General features: G+C 38.6%; 2 protein-coding genes across 2 annotated transcripts; one reads left to right on the top strand and one right to left on the bottom strand.

The window, feature by feature from the left end:
• Positions 1-1,204: 1,204 nt before the first annotated feature.
• Positions 1,205-9,333, top strand: LOC117702161 (olfactory receptor-like protein DTMT). The gene is made up of 3 exons (XM_034493452.2): positions 1,205-1,281; positions 1,784-1,923; positions 7,542-9,333. Exon 3 carries the CDS (start codon positions 8,354-8,356, stop codon positions 9,302-9,304), a length of 951 nt encoding a protein of 316 aa, XP_034349343.1. The 5' UTR covers positions 1,205-1,281; positions 1,784-1,923; positions 7,542-8,353; the 3' UTR covers positions 9,305-9,333.
• Positions 9,334-18,577: 9,244 nt separating this feature from the next.
• On the bottom strand, positions 18,578-19,780 carry LOC117702160 (olfactory receptor 1L4-like). Its single transcript, XM_034493451.2, has one exon. The coding sequence runs from the start codon at positions 19,658-19,660 to the stop codon at positions 18,716-18,718; it is 945 nt and encodes a 314-aa protein (XP_034349342.1). The 5' UTR covers positions 19,661-19,780; the 3' UTR covers positions 18,578-18,715.
• Between the last annotated feature and the right edge of the window lie 1,766 nt (positions 19,781-21,546).

Below are 21,546 nucleotides of genomic sequence, written 5' to 3'. Positions count from 1 at the left end.
TCCAGGTTTATCGCTCAGCTTTCCTTTCCCATTTGGGCACTGTTCTGGCTTACACAATGCACTTCAGCTACCATGAGTTTTTCTTACTTTGTAAATTTTCGTTAAGTTCTTGATAACCTCTGAGCTTTTTCAAATGTAAATTTGTTTCAAATATTCATGTACCAACAATTAATAAAATTGAGGCATTAAATTTGAAAGAAACCAAGGTGGTTTATATGAGAGGGTTTGGAAGGTTTAAAAGAAACAAAAAAGATACAATATAATTTCAATAATAGAAGAAAATAATAAAGAAAACAAGAATATCTTCTCTCAATCAGTGAATAAAATTAAGTTCCCTTGATAATATTGCACCACATATTTCATTACTTTTACTAGTAAGTTACTAGTAAGAAACTGAAACTTATTAGTAGGAAGTAAGTAGTCCTCTATAAAAACTAGATTGGAGACTTCTAAGGCCAGAAATCAGGTTACTTTGGCTGCTGTTTCCCACCATAGCATGTGGTTCACTGCATTGCATGTGATAGTTAAGTAGTAACTATCTCACAGAATGATATAAAAACCAGTGCATAAAAGGTCTTATGTAGATCAATCAACACATTACTCCATATCACAGAACTTAAAGTCTACCAAAGAAAACAGGTAGAATTCACACACACACAGAGAGAGAGAGAGAGAGAGAGAGAGAGAGAGAGAGAGAGAGAGAGAGAGAGAGAGAGAGAGAGAGACTGAATAACACAAAGCAAGTATCAAGTGGTGCAGTGTGTTTGGTCCTAATACTGTGGTTTGTTGTTTTTTTTTTTTAACGAAGTCTTTGTTGACAAATAATTAACCTAGCTCACAATTTACACATTTCAGTGGGTTTTAGTGTGATATGATCATAAGATTTGGAAGCCATTGTTGCTTTCCATTTCTGTGTATCCCTCTACTGCAGAAGCCAATGAAAATAATTAGGAACAAAGACCATGGAGGTTAAGTGAAGCATTCCTGAGACTATCAGAATTGGAATGAACCCAGAATTCTTGCTGTTAACATAATTTATTTAGATACATGGTTTAGAATAGCATGTCAGTAAGGTAAAGGGGAACATGCTAGGTGTGTTACTAATAAGCTTCTCTGGGACTCAGGGATCCCAGGAGTCAGTGCCCTGTCAAAGAGATGGGTGAGAAGATAATTATAGGGACTCCATCTGGAAATGCAGTGTGAAAGCAGGAGACAAGAAGCAGGGTCTAGATGGAGCCAGAATCAGACAAGTTAGATAAGCTGGCATGGGATTCAAAAGAGGTAGCCATTCTAAAATCCTTTTACAGACAGTTCTAAAGGAGAATTCTACAGAATAATTTAGAAGCAATCACCCTTATTCTCGACTGTCACTAGCACTAAGTCACTTCTGTGTAATTGGGGATCACCAAAGCTCTTAATAGAAAGTAATCTATGATATATTTTCAGTGCTTTTTACTTTGCAAATCAATAATTATAAACACAGTTCCAAAATATGATCTGTAAAAGTCACTAATATTTAAGTGTAAGGCCAGCAATTGCCCTCAATCTGCCAAGATCATAATCAGTAGCTAATGAATCCTGACTAATCCTAAGGGCCTCTGAATACATTGAAGTCTAGGAAGACAGTGTATGGGAGACCATCCTGGGGGCCCCTTAACAAGAAGCTACTTTTCATCCCTGCCCATCAAGTGCTCATAATTTTAGTACATGTAGAAATAAACTCAATTTCTCATTTGAGATATGACCTGATGTTTGGTTCTCATATCTTCGCTCTAATACCAAGGTTTGGGACTCATTCAGTGGGTATGGATCAAAATACATTTGGAAAAGTATTGCATTCATGCTATAGAACCTAGTGATGGTGGCATTGAGTCTTCCAAATGTTACAACACAGGGTCTCTCTAGAGAACACTGCATTAAGAGGTAAGTTTTTTGTATTTTCTCATTATAATGATGTTTGTAGAAGCAGAGTGAATTGAAAAAACTCACCACTGAAGTGCTGTGTATATCACAACATGCTCCTTGATATCTTAGGCTGTCTCTCTCCATTGTATTCCCTTCGGCTCTGATGCCTCTAATGTTCCCTGGACATAAATTATTTTGTATTTGTTTGGTTTATGTATTTATTTGTGTGTGGTATACAGACATGTGCCTGCTCGTGTGTAGGTGTGCCTATTTATGGGAATGTATGCATGCAGGGGCTTGAGGTTACTATCAGATGTCTTCCTCAGTTGTTCTTCATGTTATTTTCAGATCCAGTCTCTTCACTGAAACAAAAGTTCTTTGTTTCAGCTAGGCTAGTTAGCCACTGAGTTCAGAGATTTCTGGTCTCCACCCCAATGAGCTGATGTTACAGATGCATGGCCATGCATGGCTTTTAATACCTGTGGTCAGGATTCAAATTCAGGTCCTCATACCTATGTGACAAGTACTTTACTCACTGAGCCATCTCCTCATCCATTACTGAAGGTGATACCTTCATAGAGGAAAAGAAGTGGAGTAGCTAATTGTTTCATTGACAGTAATTCAATTCAGGGCTGAGGGGATGAGTCCATAGTTGAGGAAACTCATTAAAGCTGGGTTTGATTCCCAGCACCATCATGGTGGCTCATAGCTATCTGTAACTCCGGTTCCAGGAGACCTAATGGTTCCTTTTGGCCACCATGGGCACTAGCATGCATCTGGTCATGGACATTTATGCAGGCAAAGCATCTACACACATAAAATAAAAAACAAATTTATCTTAATAGAAAATTGGATGCAAAGATTTGGGAAGTTTAGTGTCTATAGATGGCAAGAGAGATTCTCCTACCTAAATTGCCTCCAAATGGGACCTCATATCTTTCTGCAGTATAAGCAGTTGCTGTGTACTAAGTAGTCCTTGGTCTGAAGTAGACTAGTCACTTCTTTCCTCCCAGCTTCTACAGCATGTGGCTGAAGAATTAGGAGAGTGAGGGCATATAGACAAATAGGATCTTCTTTTTGAGGTAGGAGAGATAGATCCACAGCAACAAGAAGGCTGCTGGTGGTAGCATGCTACCTGCTCCGGGGTGAAGCTGACAGAGAAGCAGCTCAGGAGAGCTGTCAAGGGGCCAAGGCTGTGTTGCCCTTTAAATGCTTACGTTTAACTGCTCCATGGTCCACTATCACCTCAGCCTTCAGAGAAGAAGGCATGAAGAAGTTGTAGCTTTTGAAAAAATGAGAAGCCTCACAGTGGTGGCGCATGCCTTTAATCCCAGCACTTGGGAGGCAGAGGCAGGCAGACTTCTGAGTTCGAGGCCAGCCTGGTCTACAGAATGAGTTCCAGGACAGCCAGGGCTACACAGAGAAACCCTGTCTTGGAAAAAACAAAAAACAAAAAACAAAAAAGAAAGAAAAGAAAAAGTGAGAAAAGTGTTATGAGCAAGGTTGTACCAATAAACCTCATTTTAATTTGTCTATGGTGGCCTGGCCTTTGACAAAGATTTGTTGTTGTTGTTGTTGTTTGTTTGTTTGTTCTGTTTGTTTTGTTTTTGAACTGACCCCATTGGTTTCATTGAGTGCCTGGCTCAGCCAAGTTTCCAATTTGCCCAGTCCATGTTTAGACTGTGATTTAATGTTTCAAGTCTCCATATCTAGGACTCTACTGCAGCCCTCAGACTCAGTTGTTTGATGTCCCTTCTACCTTCCAAAGACCTTGACTCAATTTTTGTTTTCTGAGAGTTTCCTGATGATTTTAGGGGAAACAGGACAGTTGTTTTCATCATGGACTTCCTCTTCATTGTATGTTGTGTGGGCTGGTTATCCCTGCGACTTGACTTTCTCTTCAAGAGTTTATCTGTAGAGTTCAAATGTTCCCCAAGCATGTACCATGCCAAAGACAAATTTTTGGTACTCAACACTGCTATTCCTAAGAAAGTTTTATACATCGTGTTAATTATATATTAAATTTTCCATAAAGAAGCTATACCTCAGATCATGTTTTAATTAGGTAACCATAAGCTACATATCACCATTGATCACTTAAAAGAGACTAATTCAAGATAAGTTGTCCTATAAGTGTACAGTACATACTGGATTTGGGAAAAGATGGAGAAACATGCTAATATTGATTACAGGATGAAATGGATGGTTTAGTATACAGGCCTAAATAAAATGTTAATGTAACTGTTTTGTTTTTTCCACTTAAACATGCTTATTAAAATTAAATATAAATTAGTATGATAGATGAATATATTATGGATTATCCATTAAAATAACATATCATTGAGGAACAAAGCATGTGTCCAAATGGATGAACTTCACAAAAATAATTATGAAGTCCAGAGAAAATATATCTAAAAATATTTTATCTAAAAATAAATAGACATAAAAAATAATAAAGTTTATATCTAAAAATAAATTGAAATTCTGAATATGGTTCATACGTGTAGCTTTCTCATATTACTAATGGCCAGTTTCACCATTCTTTAATTAGTGCTGCCCATTGTGATCACTTCCAACTTTTTGCTGCATGTATTTCATTGCTAACAAATAATGCTTATAACTGTATGTGCTTATCATGGACAATATGATGCATTGAAGGCTATATGCATTGCAGAATGGCCAACTCTAGCTAATTAGTAATATGCTTTGGTTCACATAGTTACTATTTTTGTAATGAAAACATTTTTATATTCATTTTTAAATATGTTAAAGAAGATATATTGTCATCAATAGTTGCTATATTGTATAATAAATTTCTCCAGCTCATTCCTCCTAACTGAAATCTTCCAAAATCTCTTCAACTCATGCATACCATCAATAATGATCTTGTATGTGATGCTGATGAGTAAAGTTCAAGTCTCACACCCTAGACAAGGTCTGCCATTGTACTACACTCCATCTCTGTTTTGATAATTTAAAAAATTCACTATTGTGGAACAGTCAGAGAGTGGAATAGGAGGGGGGAATAAAATCCAGAGTGTAAATAAAATAAATGAATGAATAGATAGATAGATAGATAGATAGATAGATAGATAGATAGATAAAATGACAAAAAGTTCACTAAAGCACATGATATTGACTATTTATAGGACAGGTTTTTCTATCAAGTATTTGGAAAACTCTCATAAAATGCTGTGGGTGATGCCGAGATACCCAATGTAAGGATCCTGTTTCTTACTAAATTAGCCAGAACTGATTAGAATTTACCAGAGCATCACTGTCTCTGAGCCTCCTCTAAGAAATAAATTTTATATTTATGAGTTAGAAGACTTGTAACTGCAATACCCTTGTTCAAATCCCCTTTGGTTTAACACACAGTGCTCAGTTGTCAACTTATCTCATTAGCGTTCTCAACCAGGAAAAGGCAGAGGTGGTTGGATGCTGGATTTTAAGAACTGCAAGTAACAAAGTGCCTTTACTATTTTTCATTTTCACTATAAATTATATAATAAATAGAATGTATATTTATAATTATAAGGCAATATATTTAAATTTTTAATTAATTTTTATGTATTTACTATTTCAGTTTCTCACTGTAAATAATATATAAATATATATTTTATATAATATATAACGTAATTATAAGGCAATAAACATTTAAATTTTTAATTCATGCATATGAATATGGGTATTTTGCCTCCAGGGGAGTCTATAAATATATATCATACTTATACAGTGGCCACAAGAGCCAGAAGCCAAGATCCCCGGGAATAGGAGTTATAGATGGTTGTGAGCCATCAATGTGGGTACTAGAAATTGAACGGGGATCTCCTGGAAAAGTAGCTAGTGATAAATATTAACCACTGAGCCATCTCTCCAGCTACATAAATAAAAAGTTACTGGTATAAAAGTCTTGCTTTACATCCTTGCTAACATTTACTATTATTAACCTTTTTTTCTGCTTCCATGGTGAGATAAGTAGTATCTTCCAGTGATTTCAATTTGTATTTCCCTGATGAATGATAATGTTGACAATGTTTACACACACTGACTGTTGACCTTAGAATTTTTTTCTGTTTTGTTTTGTTTAAGACAAAGTTTCTCTGTGAAACAGTCCTGACTGTCCTAGAATTTGCTCTGTAGACCAGGCTGGCCCTGAGCCCTACAGAGATCTGTCTGCCTCTGGGATTAAAGTGCTGGAATTAAAGGCATGCACCACTATGCCTGGTAACCTAAGAACTTTTATTAGAGTTAATTTTCTCTTCAGCTTATTTCTAATTATTTGGAAAGAAAAGTGAGTGGTTCTCATTGACTACCTGGGGCATGTCACAATGGGAGACATACACACAATGTTGATTGCCTTCAGTGTATAATACACAGTATCATGCTTTTTGTCTCTTTATGAAAGTCAATTCATTACATGTGTCATATTTGTGGCCTTATTAAGTTGGTAGTTTTGAAAGGCTTTATTCCCCCTCCTATTCAAGTTGTGTCTTATCTTCATGTCTGCTAATGGCATTGTCATCTCCCCCTTTAGGGGAACCCACACACAGAACATTGACCTATCCCTACTCTGCCTCTCATGTCAGGGAATCTTCTTGGTTTCTCTGAAGATTCTTTTTTTCTCCTTTTATTTTTTCCAGGAGGTTGTTGTTGATTATTGTTTTGTTTTGTTTTGTTTTGTCGTTACTGTTTTGATCTGACAGGTGGTTTTTGGTTTGGTTTGGTTTGGTTTGGTTTGGTTTTTTTTTTTTTTTTTGCTTACTCTGGGTTTCAGGGTTTGGAAAACAAAAACTAAGAAAACAGTTCTTCTGCCCTGTCTGCATCCTGAAATGATGAGCACAGTGATGACTCAATAGAGGGAAATGATAGGGAGAGAGGAAAGACTCACCATCAGGAGTCAGTATCTCTTGCTCACTCTCCATATGTTAATACATTCAGTCAATTCAGGAACTATGATCAGTTCCTTGACTCCTGAATTGGTTTACTTGTATTGTCTACTCTATGATTTCTAGTGTGTTTTTTTGTGCACTTCTACCAAACCAGTACATTGTTTGCACTCGCTGTGTTCTCTGAACAAGTGGGATTGGTTGTGTTGCTGGATATTCCTTATGCAGCTTCCCCCATAACTGTCAGACATCATTAAAAAAATAATTCATTTTGTCTCTATATTCATTGGTATGATTTTCTTCAGAAAGCATACCCCAACCTGCATGTGTAATCATTCCCAGACATTCTCCTAGCTGAAAACAACGCTCTGAAGTGAGACTATCTAGACTTAACACCCAAGACTGTTGTTTAACAGGTATGAGATCCTGAATGAATTACTAAATGAATATAAATGTTTGGTTATTTCTCTTAAAAATAAAAGTAATAGAACCCATCTCATAAGGTTGTTATGAAAGGTAAAGAGGGCCATGCATTTCATGTGAATATCCTGGTATAGGGAAAGAGCAAGCTCAGGTAATTAATTGTTGCTGTTGACTTAGTAGCAATACCACTGTCAGCATTTTTACCACCACTTTCACTGTGACACCATTCCAGAGTGATAAGAGTGGTGATTTGTGTGTTATTTGTAGCTTTTTGTTCATCCAATTCCACTCATGGCACACTTATAAAACTTTTTGTTAATCCAGTGCTGAAGATTAAACATAGTGTATTGTACATGCTATCCAAGTATTCTACTACTGAACTACACCAAGAGCTTGTGCTTTTATGACAACTTGACACCACTTAGAGTCCTTTGGAAAGAAGAAAGCCCAATTGAGAAGATTCCTCCACCAAACTGCTTTCTAGGCAAGCCCATGGAACTTGTTTTTAAAGTTATGATTAATGCAGAAGATAACAGCTCACTGTGGGTGGCGGTCCTAGCTACTACAAGAAAGCAGATGGAGAAACCTAGTATGCAGCATTCCCCCCATGACTTCTGCATTAATTCCTGCCTTCTTAAATTTCTGGATTAACTTCTGTTGATTAACTGTGATGTGGAAGTGTAAACAAAACAAATCCATTTCTCACCAAGTCGCTTTTGGTCGTGATGTTTTATCACAGCCCTAAAAATTCTAAGCCCGAGTCCTTTTTAATTTTAGATTGAGGTGGGTCTCATTAAGTTGCCAGGCTGGCCTCAAGCTTGCTACATGGCCCAGGCAAGCCTTGGACTTCAGATCCTCCAGCTTCAGCTTCCCAAGTGGCTGAGATAACAAGTATACTTTCAGAAGAACATTCTTAAAGAATTCAGTATTTCTGAATTTAATCTATGTCCTTGTATCATTGTTTTATGTAACTATTTATTACATACTTAGAAAACATACAAAATAATGAAGTAATCTTTTATTACTCACAAATGTTAGATTTAGATTTTAAAAGTGTCTTCCTAAAGCATTGGAATTGTTTATGTTTGTACATTTATACAAATCATTCTTAAGTCTGAAAAGGTTAAGAAGTCAACATGGAAAGAGGAAATCAAACTGTTGTTTCAGAGTTCCTCCTCCTGGGCTTGCCTATTGACCCACGCCAGCAAGACCTGTTCTATGCCTTGTTCCTGGCCATGTACCTCACCACTGCCCTGGGGAACCTCGTCATCATCATCCTCATTCACCTGGACTCTCATCTCCACACACCCATGTACTTGTTTCTTAGCAACTTGTCCTTCTCTGACTTCTGCTTTTCTTCTGTGACCATTCCCAAATTGCTGCAGAACATGCAAAGCCAAGCTCTATCCATCCCCTATGCAGGCTGCCTGGCACAAATGTACTTTTTCCTGCTTTTTGCAGATCTCGAGAGCTTCCTCCTTGTGGCCATGGCCTATGATCGCTATGTGGCCATCTGCTTCCCCCTGCACTATAGTAGCATCATGAGCCCTAAGCTGTGTCTCTGCCTGCTGGCACTATCTTGGCTACTAACCACTGTCATCTCTTTGTCACACACTCTGCTCATGGCTCGGCTCTCTTTCTGTGCTAACCACGTGATCCCTCACTTTTTCTGTGATATGTCAGCTCTTCTGAAGTTAGCCTGCTCTGACATTCAGATCAATAAGTTGATGATATTTATCTTGGGAGGACTTGTCATTATTGTCCCATTCCTGCTGATATTTTTGTCCTATGCACGAATAGTGTCCTCCATCCTCAAGGTCCCCTCTTCCAGAAGCATCCGCAAGGCCTTCTCCACTTGTGGTTCCCACTTGTCTGTGGTGTCTCTCTTCTATGGGACAATCATTGGTCTCTACTTATGTCCATCATCTAATAATACAACCATTAAGGAGACTGTCATGGCTGTGATGTACACAGTGGTGACCCCTATGCTGAACCCCTTCATCTACAGCTTCAGGAATCAGGATATAAAGGGAGCTTTCAAAAGGGTGTTTTCAAAGCAGATGGCTAACCTTTCTCTGAGACTGTGACTCTGAAGATTAAAATACGTTTTCAAATAGTAGGCCCAATTTCAAATGATATGCAGGAGCTTTCTTCAACTTTCAGTAGTTAGAATTTCTCATGCCTCTTAAATTTTGCACTAATATTTCAGGTGTGGCATAACTTAAGACATGACATATCCTAGATGCTTCTTGATTATCATCTAAGTCTGAATAAACACTAATGTTGGTATCTAGTGTTCAAAGAATATAAACATCTTTCCAGTTACTGGAAAGTAACTTCAAATCCTTAGTTATTTTGGCACTTTGCTTCTGACAAACATATTTATTCTATGAGGACTGTTTCCACCTTAATGTATACATACCCTCACTAACGCAATTGTTCTGTGGAGTCATTTTTGTTGTTTCAAATTATGTCATAGATTCTTTTCATGTGTTGATTAAAAGCTTATTTAATGATCATATACTAAAACTATCATTTCTTTTGGAATTTATAGCACCAGTAATTTGTCTGCTAATGGTGAATTACTGATTATATCTACATATAGATGTCAATTCCTTTTTTGAATTAAAGTTGTGTAATCTGGAACAAGCTATACAGTCCCATTACATGTCACTTAATTTACAAATAGTAAAGCAGTAGCCCATGGTATAGTCGAAGGAAATGTAAATAGTGATAGGTCTAGAATCTATTTGTTATTCCTAAGTAAGTTTTCTCCCCTTATAAGTTAAAATAATATGATGTTCTCTTTATTTCCTCAAAAAAGTTATAAACCTCTTGAATATGTGTGATTACTAACTCCTAAAATGAACAAAGTCTTGTTCATTACTTTTATTCTAGATGATTTCTTGAGTGCATTTTCATATTTTCTAAAATATGCCTTAGAGACTACCTTTGAAAGAAAATCTTCCTAAGAATGCCTATGTTGATACTATTTACTTTTTCAAAACTGCATTGACAACTAAACTAGTCCATACCTACTTGAAGGTATCTAGGTAGCAACATGTGAAGGCCTCCCACAGTCCTGTGTCCTTCTCTATCAAAGCAGTTAAAAGTTGTTATTCTATATATTGTCTGTACACAGCCTAGAATTATATATAACAAATAAGTAGAGCTAAAGACTTGTTTAATTTCTTTTACTTAAAATGTACTGTTAACTTGGCATTTCATATAAGGACTTGTAATGCTTTTTTGTTTTCTGTTTTGTTTTGATGCAAGGTCTCTCTATGTTGCTCATGCTGGCCTTAAATTTACAGTGATTCTTGTCCCTTGGCCTTTTTAGTGCCTGGACTACGAATGTGTACTGCCACCACATCTGACAGGATTTGTGACTCTCTTAGAATAATGTATATCCAATAAAATAGACTTTCAACAAACTTATCAAAAGATATATGGAAGGACACTTCATACTTATCAAAAGAAAAAAATCTACCAAGATGAACTCTCAAATATGAACATCTATGCCCCAAATGCAAGAGCATCTACATTTGTAAAAGAAACAATATTAAGCTCAAAACATACATTTATCCTCACTCAATAACAGTGGGAGATTTCAACACCCCACTCTCACCAATCAACAGATCGTGGAAACAGAACCTAAAGAGAGACACAGTGAAACTAACAGAAGTTATAAACCTAATTAATTTAACAGATATCTACAGGTTATTTCACCCTAAAACAGAAGAATATAACTCCTCAGCACCTCAAGGTATGTTCTCCAAAACTGACCATATAATCAGACATAAAATAAGCCTCAATAGATACAAGATGATTGGAATAATTCCATGCATTCTATCAGACCAACATGCACTAATTCTTGTTTTTAACAACAACAAAAACCCACATATTCATGAAAACGGAACTGAATCTCTACTTAGTGATAACTTGGTCAGAGAAGAAATAAAGTAAGAAATTAAAGACTTTTTAGAATTTTTAGAATTTAATGAAAATGAAGTCCCAAGCTTATGAGACACAATGAAAGCAGTGCTAAGAGGATTATTCATAGCACTGAATACTTTGTAAAGACATTAGAGATATCCTATACTAACACATCTGAAAGCTCTAAAACAGAAAGAAGCAAAAACACTCAATGGGACTAGATGGCTGGAAATAAACTCAGAGCTGAATACAACCAATTAGAAACAAAGAGAACTATACGAAGAATCAAAAACTGAGAGCTGATTCTTTGAGAAAAAAAACAAGATAGATAAACCGTTAGACAAACTAACTAAATGGCAGAGAGACAGAATCTAAATTAACAAAATCAGAAATAAAAGGGAGACATAACAGAAACTGAGGAAATTCAAAAAATCATCAGATCCTACTACAAAAGCCTATACTCAACAAAACTGGAAAGTCTAGATGAATTAGGTGATTTTCTAGACAGATACCAGGTACCAAAGTTAAATCAGGACTAGATAAACTATCTAAACAGTCTCATAACCCCTAAAGAAATAAAAGCAGTCATTAAAAGTCTCCCAACCAAAAAACACAAGGGCCAAATTGTTTTAGTGCAGAACTCTATCAGACTTTCAAAGAAAACCCATTACCGTTACTTCTCAAACTATTCCAGAAAATAGAAACAGAATATTCACCTAATTCATTCTATGAAGCCACAGTTACACTGATACCTAAGCCATACAAAGACCCAACAAAGAAAAGAAACTTCAGACCAGTTTCACTTATGATTATCAACCCAAAAATACTCAATAAAATTCTAGGAAAGTGAATCCAAGAACACATCAAAACCATCATTCATCACACTTAAGTAGGCTTAATCCCAGGAATGCAGGGATGGCTCACTACATGGAAATCCATCAATGTAATCCACTATATAAACAAACTCAAAGGAAAAAAAATCACATGGTCATCTCATTAGATGCTGAAAATTTTTTCAACAAAATACAACACCTCTTCATTTTAAAAGTCTTGGAAAGATAAAAATTCAAGGCACATAACTAAATATAATAAAAGCAATATATAGCAAACAAACAGCCAACATCAAATTAAATGGGAAAAATTTTGAAACAATCCCACTAAAATCAGGGACAAGACAAGGGTGTCCACTCTCTCCCTATTTATTTAATATAGTACTCAAATTTCTAGGTAGAGCTATTAGACAACAAAAGGAGGTCAAAGGATACAAAGTGGAAAGGAAGAAGTCAAGGAATCACTATTTGCAGATGAATATATATATATATATATATATATATATATATATATATATATATATATATATATCTCCCCAAAAATTCTACCAGAGAACTCCTACACTTGCTAAACAACTTCAGCAAAGTGGATGGATATAAAATTGACTCTAACAAATCAGTATCCTTCTTGTACCCAAAAAAAAAAAAAACCAACAGGCTTAGAAAGAAATTAAGGAAACAACACCCTTCACAATAGTCACAAATAATATAAAATGTTTTGGGGTAACTCTAACCAAGCAAGTGAAAGATCTTTATAATAATACCTTTAAGACCCTGAAGAAACACATTGAAGAAGACCTCAGAAGATGGAAAGATTTCCCATGCCCATAAATTGGCAGGATTAATATAGTAAAAAATGGCCATCTTACCAAAACCAATCTACAGATTCAATGCAATCCCCATCAAAATTCCAACTCAATACTTCATAGATATAGATAGAGCAATTTTAAATTTCATCTGGAATAACAAAAAAACCAAGATAGTGAAAACAATTCTCAACTATAAAAGAACTTCTGGGGAAATCACAATCTCTGACTTCAAAATGTACTTCAGAGCAATAGTAATAAAAACTGCATGGTATTGATACAGAGACAAACAGGTAGATCAATGGAATAGAAGTGAAGACTCAGAAATAAATCCACACACCTATGGTCACTTGATTCTTGACAAGGAAGCCAAAAAAACAGTATTTTCAACAAATGGTGCTGGTCTAACTGGTGGTCCTCATGTAGAGGAATGCAAATTGATCAGCTTTTATCTTCTTTGGACAAAGCTCAAGTCCAAGTGGATCAAAGACCTCCACATAAAACCAGATATGGTGAGCCTTGAACATGTCAGCACAGGGGAAATTTTCCTGAACAGAACACCAATGGCTTAGGCTCTAAGATCAAATGTTGCCAAATGGGACCTCATGAAACTGAAAAGCGTCTATAAGGCAAAGGACACTATCAATACAGCAAAACAGCAACCTACAGATTGGGAAAAGATCCTTACCAATCTTATATTCCTTAGAGAGCTAATATCCAAAATATACAAAGAACTCAAGAAATTAGACTCCAGAAAACCAAATAGTGGGTACAGAGCTATATACTCACTAATAAGTGGATATTAGCCAAAAAAATAGAAAAGTACAGAATACCCAAGGTACAGTCCACAGAACTCAAAAAGGTCAATAAGCTGAAGTGCCCAAGTCAGTCCTACTTGAGAGGGAGAAGAAAGCAATAACAAGTAAGGAGGGAGGGGGGGTGCCTGGAAGAGAAAGTGGACTGATGGTGGGGGAAGAGGAGAACCTGATATGCTACTGGGTGAAGGAAAAGGACTGAAGCCCTGAGGGCCAGCAGAAAGAATGGAAACAGGCAACCTCAGGATGTAGAAGGTTGGGGGACCCTTCAGAATGCACCAGAAACCTGGGAGGTGAGAGACTTTCAGGACTCAAAGGGAGAGACCTTAGATGAAATGTGCAACAGTAGGGAGAGGGAACTTATAGAGCCCACCTCCATCAGAAAGACATGGAATCAAGTGAGGTAGAGAGTGTCCCACACTCTGACTCATATTTGTTCCTTCCTAAAAGAACTACAGGGATAAAAATGGGGAGGAGGCCGAGGAAAAGAAGGTCCAGCAGCAGGCCCAAAGTGGAATCCAGCTCAAGGGGAGGACCCAAGGCCAAACATTATTACTAAGGCTATGGAATGCTCACAAAATGGGACCTATCATGACTGCTCTCCAGAAGACCCAACAAGCAGCTGAAAGAGTCGGATGCAGATATTTGCACCCAACCAGTGGACAGAATCTGCTGAACCCTGTGGTTGAATTAGGCAAAAGCTGAAAGATGAGGAGAAGGGCAACCATGTAGGAGGAGCAGCAGTCTCAAGTAACCTGAACCCCGAGATCTCTCAAACACTGGACCACCAACCAGGCAACATACACCAACTGATATGAGGCTCCCAACACATACACAGCAGAGGACTTCCAGGTCTGGGTTTAGTCAGAGAAGATGTCAAGAGACTGGAGTCCCCAGGGAGTTTAGAGGTCTGGTGGGGTGAGGTGAGGGTGGGGTGTGGAAACATCCTCATGGAGACGGGGTGGGGAGGAGATATGAGATGTGGAAGAGTTGGAGGGTGGACAGAGAAGGGGGAATAAAATCTAGAATGTAAATACATAAAAAATAAATAATAAAAAGAATTCTCAACTGAGGAATCTCGAATGTCTGAGAAGCACCTAAAGAAATGTTCAACTTCCTTAGTCATCAGGGAAATATAAATCAAAATGACCCTGAGATTACACCTTACACCAATCAGTATGGCTAAGATCAAAAACTCAGGTGTCAGCACATGCTGGTGAGGATGTGGAGAAAGAGGAACACTCCTCCATTGCTGGTGGGAGTGCAAGCTGGTACAACCACTTTGGAAATCAAGCTGGCAGTTCCTCAGAAAATTGGAAATAGCTCTACCTGAAGACACAGCTATACTACTCCTGGGCATATATGCAAAAGATGCTTCAACATATAACAAGGACACATGTTCCACTGTGTTCATAGCAGCCTTATTTATAATAACCAGAAGCTGGAAAGAACCCAGATGCCCCTCAACTGGAAAGTGGGTACAGAAAATGTGGTACATTTATACAATGGAATACTACTCGGCTATTAAAAATGACAACTTCATGAACTTTGTAAGGAAATGGATGAAACTAGAAAATATCATCCTGAGTGAGGTAACAGAGACCCAAAAGGACATACACAGTATGTACTCACTTATTAAGTGGATATTAATCCAAAAGGTCAGAATGCCCACAATACAACTCAAAGACCATATGAAGCTTAACAAGATGGAAGGCCAAAGTGTGAATGATTCAAACACACTTAGAAGAGGGAACAAAATAATCACAATAGGCAGAGGGAGGGAGGAGCCTGGATGGAAGAGGGAAGGGGGAGGACAAAAGGGTGATCAGGACCAGGTATGGATAAAGGAGAGAAGTCCAGAGGACCAAGAGAATGAATAGAAATAAGTATCAGTGGGAGGGTGGGGAACTTGGGGAACCATTAGAAAGTCCAGACATCAGTTGAGGGAAGATTTAGAGGTGATGATCTAGGAGTAAAGGGAAGAGCACGGTAGCCCCTGGAAATCTTAGCAGAGCTCAGCCACAGAGCCAATGAGGCATTTTAAAATGAGCTAGAGTGTGTAGGCAGGTGAGCACCTACCACTTGCAGGGAGCTCAAAGCCATACAGCCAAAACTTACCACTACAGGAGGCACTTGGTCCTGTGGAGGCTTGATGCCCCAGAGAATGGGGGTGTCAGGGGGGTGAGGCAGGAGTGGGTGAGAGGGTAAAGGAGCACCCTCTTATAGGCAAAGAGGAGGGAGATAGGGTGGAGGGTTCTTGGAAGGAAGACCGGGAAGGAGGATAACATTTGAAATGTAAACAAATAAAAATGATTAATAAAAAAAAGATAAGGTGTGGGTTTGAATGAGTGGAAAGCATCTGGGAGGGATTAGAGAAAGGGCACCGTGATCAGAATAATTGTATAAAAATTCTATTTTCGCCGGGCAGGGGTGGCACACACCTTTAATCCCAGCACTTGGGGGGGCAGAGAGAGGCGGATTTCTGAGTTCGAGGCCAGCCTGGACTACAGAGTGAGTTCCAGGACAGCCAGGACTACACAGAAACCCTGTCTCGAAAAAAAAAATTCTATTTTCAATAAAAATAAATAAAATGAAATGTATGTGTGGAAATCCATTAGTCTTCCCTAGGGAATTGATCATTTAATACTAAGTGGTCACCCTCAAATTATATACATACAAACAGGACTAAATGAACTCAACACATAATATTTATATATTTATGTGCACATGTATGTAATAATAATAATTCAATAAAAAGAGGTATGAATTTGAGAAGGAGTGAAGACAGGAAATGGGAGGGAATGGAAGGATGACATAGAGAAAAGAAATGATAAAATTTTATTTTAATTTGAAAAAATGGCAAAAAAGAATATTTCAGATGAGAAAAAAAGAACACCTAAATATAATGACTTTCAGAAACAACAAAAAACTTGGTATTTAATAAAGATAAAAAATATTCTCTTTCAAAGTATTCTTGAGATAGCTTTCTTTCAAATAGTTTACAATATAATATATTAAGTTGTATAACAAACTATTTAGAAATCACATTGTAATAATATTGCTATGTTATAGTTACATGAAATTATATATTTATTAAACAAAGTTGTTTATTTCTACAGAATAGGATGAAGAATATATTTCTACTTATTTGGATTTTTTCAGTTGAATTCCATATATTATTTCATTTAATAATTTCTACTTTTACTCTCCTGGATATTTTTAATTTTAGAGTAGATCACAAATATTTTTTGTTTAAACAATTCTTGTTTTAAAAGTTAATTCTTTGTATGGCAATTGTGCAACAGTCCATGTTACCAAATTTTCCAATTTCTAAGAAGAATTTTCAGCTAAGTATTCTGGCTACTGGAGATATACTATCAAAGCTAACATAAATATTGATAAGAGTGAACACAGTTTTCTAACTATGTAGAATATTAATTTGAGAACAATGTAACCATAGGCTGCCTGGTATAATGGTTGGCTTGGTAAGATGGCTTAGTGGGTAGAGATATCTCTGAAAAGCCTGATGGTCTGAGTTCTATCCTGAGGAACCAGATGGTAGAAGAAGAAAATCAACTCCTGCAAGTTGTCCTCTGGGCTCCACATGCACTCCATGTATTTTTTTTTAAATGTAAATACTAGTGTTTCTAGCATGAATTTATATGTGAGTATGGGAGCATGTTCTTGTCCTCCAGCTCAAGGATGAAAGAACAATAAAATCCTACAGATAGTTTGGGATATTGAAAGGCTCACTCTATGTGTCCAGTGGTTCCCTGAGCATAGGGAGGTTTCTAGAAAAGCCATATATTGGAAGCAGTGAGCTAGAAAACAATGTCTAAAGAACTCCACAAATGTGAATGTTCTTGACCACTCTAACTCCTGAAGATATTAAAAAATCTTACATGCACTGGTGGAGCCCACACACTAGTAACAGTTGAGAGCCTGATTTTCCAGGAGCTGTAGTGACAAGAAATCAGACTCTGTGGCAACAGTTAAGGCTGGAGCCCAAAGCTAAATGCAAGACACAGCTGAGTGCAATAGGTAGATCGACAGGACCCTTGACATCCGAGAGGGTCATCAACTCCATCCTCCAAGGACAATCATAGATTGTTCATGCTAACAAAAAAGGTGTCAAGTCCCATCAACAATGATTATGAGATACCCTTTCCAAAAGTCAATATGATGCATAAGCCTTAAAGAATCTAGAAAAGAAACACAAAGTTAACTGAAAATAAGATGTATAAATTAATAAATGCAGAAGTGAAAAGCATCAGTGGAATTGGATGTCAAGAAACAATAAAGTCAATATCGGTAAAACTAAATGTCCATTCTTTGGGATGGCTAATGAAGATAAGCTTTGGCAAGTAGAACAACACAAAGCAGAATAAAAGCCTTAAGAAACCTAAGTAAGAAGAAGCCAGATGAGTAAGAAAAGAGACAACATTAAAAACTAAAAGTGAGACAGGAGAAGGACATACAGAGGAAAGCTGGATTCCACCAAGGTGTGTGGTGCACATACATTGAACTAGCATACTGCATCTCATTAATAAGATAATAAATATATAACTAATACAAAGGAAAGAATAAAATAATAATAACAATCAAAGCAAACAAATGTAAACAGAAATGTGTTGTTCAAGGAGTTTCTACATTAGCAACTAACAGTTATTTAATAAGGTGAAAAGGTGGATAGAATACACAGGTGACAACAATGTTGGGGAGGATGTGGAGAAAGAGGAACACTCCTCCATTGCTGGTGGGATTGCAAGCTGGTACAATCACTCTGGAAATCTTACATGCACTGGTGGAGATTCTTCTGCTCTCTTTTTATTTTTTCAATTTTCCAAAAATTAGAATCTCCTAGTGAGTCTAGACTCTGTTGAGCATCCAGACAACATACAAAGGCATCCAATTTACTGCTGTTTTGCTTTGTGTTACATACCACTATATAATGTGTGGTCAATTTGCTTGGGATCTAATTCTTATTTAACAAGGCGTAAGTCTGTGTAAGAGCAAAACTAACAGAACTTCAAGAAACGGGGAATAAAGGAGAATATATTGGTTTAGGAGTTGGTACTATTATTGACATGCCAGTTAACCTGGACCTTCCATTACTCATCTTGGGGTGCTGCTCTCCATCTGAAACCCCTTTTTAGGGCGCCCTTGACCTCTTTGTTCCGAAGACTGTAGATAAAAGGGTTCAAGGTTGGTGTGACTACCGCATAGACCACGCTGGCCATGCGGTCATAGCGAGCTGAGTAAGCAGATGATGGACGGAAGTAGACGGAGAAGACTGAGCCAAAGAAAAGTGACACTACCACCAGGTGGGCCCCACAGGTGGAGAAGACACGGTGGCGGCCTCCTGTGGTCCGCATCCCAAGCACTGCCACGAGGATGCGTGCATAGGAGAGGGACACGAGGAGCAGAGGGGTCAGTACTACTGCTAGGCCCTCTGAGAAGATGGCCGTCTCTGCAGCTGATGTGTCAGAGGTTGCCAGGCTCAGCATTACGGTCATGTCACAAAAGAAGTGGCGCACTGGGGCAGAGCGAGGGTAGGAGAGAGCAGAGATGAGCAGTGTATGCAGCAGAGAGTGCAGATGGGCCACAGCCCAGGATGCAGCCACCAGCACAAAGCAGCGCCAAGGTGTCATGACTACACCGTAGTGCAGAGGCCTGCACACGGCCACCGCACGGTCATAGGACATGGCTGCCAGGAGGTAGCTCTCGGTGATGCCCAGAGCTACGAAGAAGTACATCTGGGCAAAGCAAGCCTGGAAGGACATGGCCTGGCCAGGGTGGAGCAGGGTGGCCAGCAGTCTGGGGACAGTGACTGTGGTAAAGCAGACATCCACAAGGCTCAGGTGACCCAGGAAATAATACATGGGGGAGCACAGAGCACCGTCGGACCTCACAAGCACCACCATGCTCAGATTGCCCAGGGCGTTGAGCAGGTAAATGCTAAGGAAAAGCAGAAACAGCAGCGGGTGGGATTCCGTGCCATCCATCAAGCCGAGGAGCTGGAACTGTGGTCGGTGTGTGAGGTTGGTCCCAGCCATCGAGGTCGGGTACCTGTGAGAATGCTGAAGGGCGAGATAGGACAGAGGACCTAAGTTCTAGAAACCCCAAGTAGATTTCCTAGACCTCCAGGTACCATAATCTTAAAATCAAAGATTTTAATACTTTAAATCTATTTGCTATTTTATCTGTTTATTTGTCTATACCACATGCACGCCTGAGTAGCCTACTCATATGAGCTGAGTAGGATATTTTTTCCTGGAGAGATTGGGAAGAGTTCAATGAAAAATTACCTGAATTAGGTCCTTGAGAAGGGGCAAGAGTTTATTAGACAAAACTTCTGGATGTATGGGGTTGTTGGTATAGAAAGACTGAAACACCCACAGATGACACAGGGACAAAGCCTGCCCTTGCTCTGAACTCAGCTCATAAAATCAGTTAGGCAGAAAACGTCCAAATTTCTGTAATCTCAAAAGTAATGCTCTCATTTGTCCCCATTCAACGTCTTCCTGAAAGCCCCATACCCTTTCCCACACTGCTCTACGGCCAGTAGAACTTTCTATGGCTGAGGTGACCTGCCCACCATCTGCCAAGAGAAAGGGATCATGTTTCTGTGTGGTCCTAGAAGATAATGGGGCAAGTGACTGTCAAGAAAAAACTGCAACATACTACCCTGTCCAAGGATCTGTGTGCAATAAGAATGTCTTGAATAACACTTTCTGTAGACCAGTGAGTGAACACAGGAGAATGGACAGTGGAGGAGACTGAATGATGACCAGTCAATCAACTGCCAGGACAACTTTTCAGGCTTTTCCCATCTTTTCATTTTTCTTCCTCTGTCATTATCACTCAGGAGCCGTCCCTGTTTGCAAAGAACAGGAAAACCACCTTTGTACCTTGGCACCCCTCCACTCCATCCTTTATGTCAGAACCAGGCCGTTCTTCCTTACTGCTTCCTTAGATGTGTGTGTGGTGCTGCAGAAAAAGCATGACTTTAAAACCAAAGATGCCTGAGTTTTATCCTGGTTGTCTGTGTAATCACAGAACCGCTTTCATTTAGTCTCTACCTGATCAAGGATTAAGCAAGGTGCAGATGCTAGCTGGCGTAGCTCCCTTTCCCCGGACCTGATGGCTTCTATCTGCTCTCTGGCGGGTTCCCAGTGGCTTTTTGAGATAGATCAGTCTGACACTGGAGGTATATACTTATTTAGTTATTTTAGTTTCTTTAATTGAACTGAATCTGGTTTTCATGTAATTACTACAAATAGTCTCAATTTAGCCTCTGGGTATAGTGTGTGCCAAGCTGCCTTTCTCTATGGCTTTTTCCTGGCAGTGAAAGCAATCTGTTCTATGTCTGCTAAGTCATCTTTCTTCAACCTATGGTGCCCGAGATCCAGCCTTAAAGGACCCAATTTTCATGTCCTTTTCATTCTGGTCACTCTTTTTGGGAGGAAACATTTTCTTAACAGAAGCAGACAATGTTCCAGCTGGGGCTGAGCTGTGTGAAGTTTACTAAGCATTATAATGGTCCAACCATATAGTTCATGCCCACTTCTTAGTGATCTGTCCAGGTCAAGCACTGGAATGAACAACGAGACTACAGAGCTAAGTTAGCCCGTGACCTAACCTCAAGCAATGCAGAATATAGCAAACTCCACCTTAAATGTGTGTATCCAGAAGGGAATCATTCCTCTGCCTGGCTTATTTAAGGGAGATTCCAGAGGAGATTTGAGGTTGAGTTTGGAAGCATGTGTACACCACTACAAGCACAGGCTCACAGGAGTAGGAAGAACATTGGCAAGGAGGGAAGGAGAATGTAAAGGCACAGCAAGATGATTTGTGGGAGGATGGAAGCTCAGACATGCCCCCTTTCACAAACACCATTCAGAGTGGGTTTTAGCCTCTGGGTATAGTGTGTGCCGAGCTG

Source organism: Arvicanthis niloticus, unplaced genomic scaffold (genome assembly GCF_011762505.2).
Source record: "Arvicanthis niloticus isolate mArvNil1 unplaced genomic scaffold, mArvNil1.pat.X pat_scaffold_525_arrow_ctg1, whole genome shotgun sequence".
In the NCBI taxonomy this organism is placed as follows: Eukaryota; Metazoa; Chordata; class Mammalia; order Rodentia; family Muridae; genus Arvicanthis; species Arvicanthis niloticus.
Note: the sequence above shows the minus strand (reverse complement) of the source record. Positions and strands in the feature narration are given on the sequence as shown.